The sequence below is a fragment of the Corvus brachyrhynchos genome, unplaced genomic scaffold, assembly GCF_000691975.1.
Source record: "Corvus brachyrhynchos isolate BGI_N302 unplaced genomic scaffold, ASM69197v1 scaffold125, whole genome shotgun sequence".
Taxonomy (NCBI): domain Eukaryota; kingdom Metazoa; phylum Chordata; class Aves; order Passeriformes; family Corvidae; genus Corvus; species Corvus brachyrhynchos.
The window spans coordinates 2269010-2276288 of record NW_008238342.1 but is presented as its reverse complement, the minus strand read 5'-3'; the positions used below and the strand labels follow the sequence as shown (position 1 = coordinate 2276288).

General features: G+C 45.3%; 1 protein-coding gene across 1 annotated transcript; it reads left to right on the top strand.

The window, feature by feature from the left end:
* Nucleotides 1–2712: 2712 nt before the first annotated feature.
* ADIG (adipogenin) lies at nucleotides 2713–6346 on the top strand. Its single transcript, XM_017735154.1, has 3 exons — nucleotides 2713–2978; nucleotides 4266–4561; nucleotides 5773–6346. Exons 1-3 carry the CDS (start codon nucleotides 2852–2854, stop codon nucleotides 6034–6036), a joined length of 687 nt encoding a protein of 228 aa, XP_017590643.1. The 5' UTR covers nucleotides 2713–2851; the 3' UTR covers nucleotides 6037–6346.
* Nucleotides 6347–7279: the final 933 nt, after the last annotated feature.

The following is a 7279-nucleotide window of genomic DNA, read 5'->3' as shown; positions in this document are numbered from 1 at the left end:
AAATTCTTCCTAAGAGCCAACCTTAATTTTCCCTCTTTCAATTTGTACCCATTACTCCTTGTCCTGTCACTACAGCTCCTGAGGAAGAGTCATTCCCCAGCTTCCCTCTAGCCCCTCACACACTGGAGAGATGCTGTGAGGTCTCCACACAACCTTCTCCAGCTTGAACATCCCCAGCTCTCTCAGCCTGTCTCTGCAGAGAAGGTGGTCCAGTGCCCTCAGCAGCTTTGTGGCCTCCTGTGGACTTGCTGCAGCAGTTCCATGTCCATCGGATGTTGGAGACACCAGAACTGTGTGCAGTATTTGAAGTGGGGTCTCACTAGAGCAGAGTAGAGGGGGACAGTCATCTATTCCCATCTGCTATCATCCCTTGGAGAATCATTTGGGTTAGAAAAGACCTCTGAGATCATCGACTCCAACCTGTGACCCAGCACAAACTTGTCAATTAATGATCAGAGCCTCATCCAGTCTTGGATATTGTCCTTCCTGAATCGAAGGGCCCAGAACTGGACACAGGGCTCGAGGTGACCCTCACTGGTGCCCAGCACAGGGGAGAAATCACTTTCCTGGTCCTGCTGGTCACATTATTCCTAAGACAGGCCAGGATGCCATTGAATTTCTTGGCCCCCTGGGCACACCTGGCTCATGTTCAGCCACTGTCCACCAGCACCCCCAGGGTGGAACCTGTCAAGATTATTTTAAATCAGGATGTTCTTTGATGTAAGACCTTTGTATGCTTTCAAGCCTAATGAGCAAGAAAGGAGACCTCGTCAGTGGAACACGGAGCAGTATCATCCCTTAGTCAAGGACATCCTGAAGCTTTAAGGATGTAGTAAATGAAGTTAATTCAACCAAACAACAAACTCATAATGGTGGAGGAGAACGAACAAGCTTTAAGGATGTCGTAAATGAAGATGTTGATGTAGATCTATGTATATATTATATATTGCTAACCTCAAGGTCCTTGTGTTCTAGGGCTGAACATGTTCATTATAATACTAAAAAAAGACTCTTCCCCTGAGAATGCACAGAAATTGGCTGGGCTGACGTAACTTGAATGGAAATTACTGAGCAATCCTAACAGAGGGGCTGTGTTGGCAAAGTCACTAACTCTGAATTTCTGTGTATAAATAGCAGGGAAAGTCCATGGGGGTGTGCTGGATTTGTGGAATACCACTGAGCACGCAGGCTGGGGCAGCTCTGAAGTAAACAATCCTTGTCTCTCTCAAGTGTGTCATTATTGGCTTGTTGCACACCAGGTAACAAATCCAATTTTGTGGGTATCACCATCAGCCTGGGGGCTCGGCTGTACCCCTGTTCCCCTTCACACTGGGCCCCCCTGTCCTTTAAACTTGGGCTGTGAAACCTCCCCAAGGACTGTGGCTCGTGTGGAGGTGAAACCCCACAGCCCTGGCCCATGCCACTTGCCCAGGAGGTCACTGACACAGCTCAGGCATCTCCCACTCCTGTGCCCCCAGCCCCTCTGGAGATATGGGAAATGGGGAGGGCCTTTCCCCCTTATTTCAATCCCCCATTCCCTGGGGAGATGGGTTCCAGGGGGGATCCATCCTGCCACAGCAACAAGGAGGCCCCAGGCTGGCTCAGCTCGGTGAGAGCCAGCGTGGACTCCAAGAGCTTCCAGTGATGTGACTGAGAGACACAATTTGTCATTAAAATTAAACAGATCACAGCTTCAGCTCCTTGCCATCCCTCTCAGCACTGCATCTGTAGGCAAGCTATCAACAGCCTGATTTCCAGAGGTGCCCCCAACCTGCCACCCCCACTGTGTGAAAGGGGGACTCAAATATTGAGCATCCTTGAAGCTCAGGGCATTAATGGCTTTTCTCACTTGTTTACTCAAAGCACAGAGCAGGGCTAATAGCTTTCTTTTATCATGCAGAGGTGCTATTAATGTGAATTAATAAGAATTTGCAGAGTTCATTTAGATCTTGGGATTAAAAGGCTCATTTGAAGGGGCTGCTACTACATAAAAACACACGCTCATGAGCAAGAGCATTAAGTGCAGGCAATCATTTGTAACTTTACATCACTGCTCTCTTCTCCTGAGAGCTACACAAACAATTAATCTAGCCAAACAACACTCTGTGAGGTAAGCAATAGATTATGGCTTTATTTTATGGAAGGAGGAACTCGCAGCGTGATGAATATCAAGTACATATCTGGTTCCTTCTTTGATCACTACTGAACTCCTTTACTCTTAAGCAATACTTTTATTGACACACGTCCTATGAAATCTGCTAGTCACCTTTCTTGGAGGGGAGACAGGAGGGCAATTGAAATACAGAGGTTTATTTCCCTAAAGGATTAACTAATGGATGAGGATATACAGAGTAGGTTAAAAATACAGTCAATACGGGACGTATTTGTGCTCTACATTGAATAAGATCCTGGGAGAAGTAGCTTGTAGCTGCTCATCCCCTACACATCTCCGGAGGGTTGAATCTGTTTTACTACTTTCTCAGCAGCAACCCTGGCTACTCAGTCTCCAAGTGGCCGAAGCACTTGGTTATCTCCCCTCTATCCAAAGACAAGAACTAACTCTAACTACAGTTTTAACATAAACTGGTTTAACATAAGCCTCAAAAGCTTCCTAACCTGTATTTATCCTTTAAATAGCAGCTCAAGAAAACATCTGACTTGATTGGCCGCTCTCAGTTGTTCTTATCCCATATTAATCCCTATTGCTCCCTCCCCAACACGGGGCTGTCCCCTTTGCTGTGATATCTCTGCTCTTCTTGTGACCACCAGCGCTGCAATGAGAGTCATTAAAAGGCTGTTAGAAAGGGGAGCAGCCGAGCTGTTCTAAACTTAGCGTAACCTGAAGCAAGCCATGAGGTATCCCCTGGTTCCTCTGGTCAATGAGCTGACCTTTCCTCTGCTCTTCTTCTGGTTCTGTTTGCCTTTTGTAATGCTGCTGATCGTCGTGATTATCTGGCTACAGCTCCTGCTTAATGAAGGTAAGTTTGGCAGTTGATCAGATAAAGTGCCGCTGCATAAAGTTAACTTCATCTTTAAAGCACTCTGCTGGCTATTTTTAGGGTAATGCCACTTGTCACAGGAGGAAACTAGAGGTTTGTTAGTGCTAGTGGTAGCATATAGAAAAACCAAACAAATTGTTATGCGTTTCTGTTGAAAATGTTCACAAGACAACCAAGCTGCCACCTACCCTTCTTACACTCTCCCTTCATCTCAGAGGTAATTTGGTTTAAGAAAGGCAAAGACAAGTAATTTTTATAGGTTTCTGTTTTAAAAATCTCCCAGAAAGCAAGCCTAATCCTCTAATTTGGTACACTTTAAATTCTGTCCTCACAGATCTCTTGCACCTCTCCTTTTTGGGAGGGCATGGAGGGTTTTACTGGGGGAGCTGGTAAGAGATTCTTTCATGCTGAGGCTGATAGAAAGTTTTGAAGGGAGTAAGACGTGCATTTTCATTTATTTGTGTATTTTGCCAGTTTGTTTTTCCTATCCATCCCTGATTCTTTCCTCTAACATGTCAGCAACCAATAACAGGCTTTGGTTTAGTCTAATAATAAGCTCATTGTTGCACTCATGAGGATAAAGTCTTGCTACTGTGCTCTAATGCTGGAGAAAAAAATCTAATCCCAGATGAGGAAGTTCAAAATCAGTCACAAAATACCTATTTTACATAGCTGTGCCACATCCATATGCTGCAGTTGAGCGCTCAAGCTTTTGTCTGGACAGAGTAATTCTCTTGATGCCTTGAATGAGATTTTCAGGTTATTCTTGCTACATTTACAGCCACAATTTCTGGCCCTGTAGTGACAGTTGTTAGCACCAGGCCTCCAACTGTTTCCACAAATGCTCTAAATTGCATTTTAACAAGTAAGACATTACTAAATTTTTACATACCAGCATATTTACAGAATTAGAACATTAAAGCTTTTCTCAATTACTAAGAGATAAAAATAAAAGTGCTCTTTTTAATATTTTCCTAACTGCTGTCCACTTCTCAGTCATATCCACTTCTTTTATGCTAGTTTATAGCAGGCACAAGTGAAAAGTAGTTGCTGATTAATATAGTTGCTTCTTAAGAGCTAATTAGTTAAAATTAAACACTTGTAAAGGCCTTTTATTGTCTAGTTTGGTTTGAAAATCCTTTATTTCAGACGGAAAAAGTTCAGAGGAATCTTGTCCAGCTCCTAGATGGAATGTGCAAGGCTTGCAGCCAGGGAGAAAAAGTCCCATACAGGTGTTTTACATGTTCTTTTTAAACCTGCTTCTAGCACAGATGCCCAGCACAGAAATGATTAAGAAAGAATCTCCTGATGAGCCTGATTCTGACTCTGAAGATGAACTAACAGAGGAAGAATACCAGAGTGATGCATCCAGTACAGAGATGCAAGAGGAGTCACAATCCAGTGGACCTGTGGGAAGACTGAGGCCCAAGCCTGCTTATCTGAGCTCAAATCCAAAAAGCCAAAAGCAAAGCCTTCTTGCTGTGGCCTCGAACAGCTGGTCCCAGAGACAGAAGATAAGATATTCCCATGCTGGAAAGAGCATTTTCTGTAACATCGTGATGGTGAGTAGGGGGACCAGGCTGCCTCCTTGCATATCTGCTGCTTTTGTGCCTCAGCTCTGACTTTTTCCACCTCTGCCTGACTCACAGGCCTCTTGGGTAACGCAAAGCTTCAAGATTGGTTTCTGCCTGGTTAATGACTAACGGGAGGTTTTATTTTCTGCCTTCCCTGTTTGTAATGACTCCTGTTGTAAACAAGGTAAAGGTAACATAGAATTGTGCAGAATGACTGTCATGAATATGTGTGTGTATATATATTCAAAAGTATGTATGCATATTTTAAAAGTCCTTGAGAGATGCATTTAAAATGGCAACATCTGCTACTTATTCCTCTAAGATAAGAAGTTAAACTCAGCCATGTGTAGAAATTCTCCTGGTATTTATGGCTGATATTACATCCTTTTAAAAGTTGCTTCAGATTTCCTACAGCGGAGCATGTGACTGAAAATAAAATGTATTTCACTTGCTCAATAAGCACTGAGGCCAGAAGTCTCTTTGCAAACACAGCAACCCTAATCCTTTCAGGCTTTACACAAATCCCAAAAGATAAATTTCAAGCAGTGGAAGAGCTTCATGTCTTGCGTGTCTTCTCTTTCTTTCCCTGTTCCTTTGCAGAAGGGGCTCACAAGGGAAAGCTGCTCTGTGCCTCCACTGTCACTATTCCCAGTCCTGTCTGCTCAGTTACATTGCTGGGGTTTTTGAATTGCAACCGAGGTACTCACTCCTGTTTCCTTCCACCAGTTCTGGGGCAGTGCTAACCTTGGTTAGGCTGGACTAGCCAAGGACTGGAATAATCTTAAACTGCTGCAGTTATTTGACTAACACACCCTGAAGCTGAGCTTTTGCATGAACAATACCTCAGGTGAAAGCATTTTTAAGACCATTAACACCACCAAGGCAGTACCAAGTCAGTGTAGTAACCATTTATTTAACATTAATGAATTTCATACTTTTTTCAAAGGCTAACAATGAGCTTGGTCTTGTCTAGGGCACCATTTGGTTCTCCTAGAGCTCTTTATATGTACAACTGTTGACTTGAACACAGCAGCTTGAGCTTGTCTCTTGTAGGACATCATATTTGTTGGTTGTGTTGGGTGGATGAGGGACGGGAACAAGCACTGGTGGTTTCAAAATCCTGTATATCCCACTGAAAATGGAACCTCTTCCAAAAGCATCACTGCAGTGACAATTCTGTTCTTCCTTTTCTTCCCCAGCTGTTGTGCACCTTGCTTTCTTCTCTCACCTGGAATTTTGTCTGCCTGTTGCTCCAGACCTTTAACATCCTGAGGACTCTACTGCTGCCATCCTATCTGGTTACCTACATGGCTCAGCTGTTGGTTTTGCTGGGTGAAAAAGCTGGGAAAATCCTGGGCTCCCTGAGGCTGGAGAGCAGAGGACTGTTGCTTTCAGTCCTGAGGGGGAAACTGGAGCTGAGTCAAGCTTGGAGATCCTGCCTCAGGGTGAAAATAAAGCAGTGAGTCCCATGGCAATCCAGGTCAGCATCGGTGACAGCTGCTGCAGAACAGCAGAGGGAGGGGAATTGTCTGAAAAAGAAACCACTCAAGACTAAGTCAGCACCTACTCAGATCACCACAGCTGCTTTCAGTGTCGACTGCCTAAATATGAAAAGGATGACAGCAGCCAGTTTCTTGTCCACTCTGCTCCCCTCCCACCTCAGAGGGATAAGCTCCTTTTTTATAAGGACCACGCACTCCACCAGCACCAGTGATAGTTTCTGCTCACCTATACTAATCTTTGATTTCAAATAAATAAGACCAAGGCAATTTCTCTCTGTAGCAGTTCTTACTGGGTTTTAAAAGCAGTTCAGCCCAAGGATTATTATACTCATAGTCCAAATAGCATTTTTCTGATCTGCAACTTGGCAGTTCTCAAAGTAGGAAACTACTTTTCAACATTTGGGTCTAACAGATGAACCAAGCCTGCTCCAATTAACAATAAATAATTAAGCCCTCAGCAGATCCTGAGCATGCATGTCCCTGATTTCCGTTCAGGCTTTGCTTCTCAGCACAGCTGGCAGGCTGATGTAAGGCAGGTTACAGCCTAGAGAGGCACTCACCAACAGCTTGATTTAAGCAGTTATTGTAACTACAAGGAGGGTGACGAGCCTGAGATGAGATTTTGTAGCCTAAGGGTTTATCCAGGTGCCGGGCTGTGAACGGAACGGCTGTGTGCTCTTGTGTTGATGCACACGTTCAACACACTCCTTTGTTTTAAAGAGGACCTGAAATACGAAGTCCCGTCCCAATGAATGCGCTGGGGCTTGTGAAAACCATTGTTTCTGCCGCCCATGGGCGGTGCCCGCCTCTCCAGAGCCTTACACGGGCACACCGTGCAACACCAGCCCGCAGCAACGATGAACCCTGCCCTGCTTGTGCTCGCCTTTCCCTCCCCATCCCCTGAGCTCCGCGTGGCCAAATATTTATCCACGCTCTTAAACAAAACTTGTCTGCCCGCATCTTTATTTTCTCAGCTCCTTTCTTTAGAAAGGAAAACGAAAAGAAAAACAAAAGCTGTTTGCCGATGACATCCCCCTCTCCCGGGAGGGAGCTTCGGGGCTCTTCTCCAGCGGGGCCCCCCCTTTTCTCCCCCCGCCTGCCAGCGGCGAGCAGGAAGGGTTGGATGCTCCCGGTAGGTGAAGAGGGAGCGGGGCGAGCTCCGGAGGGGCGGGACGGGGGCGGGGGGGAACGGGGGCTCCCCTGC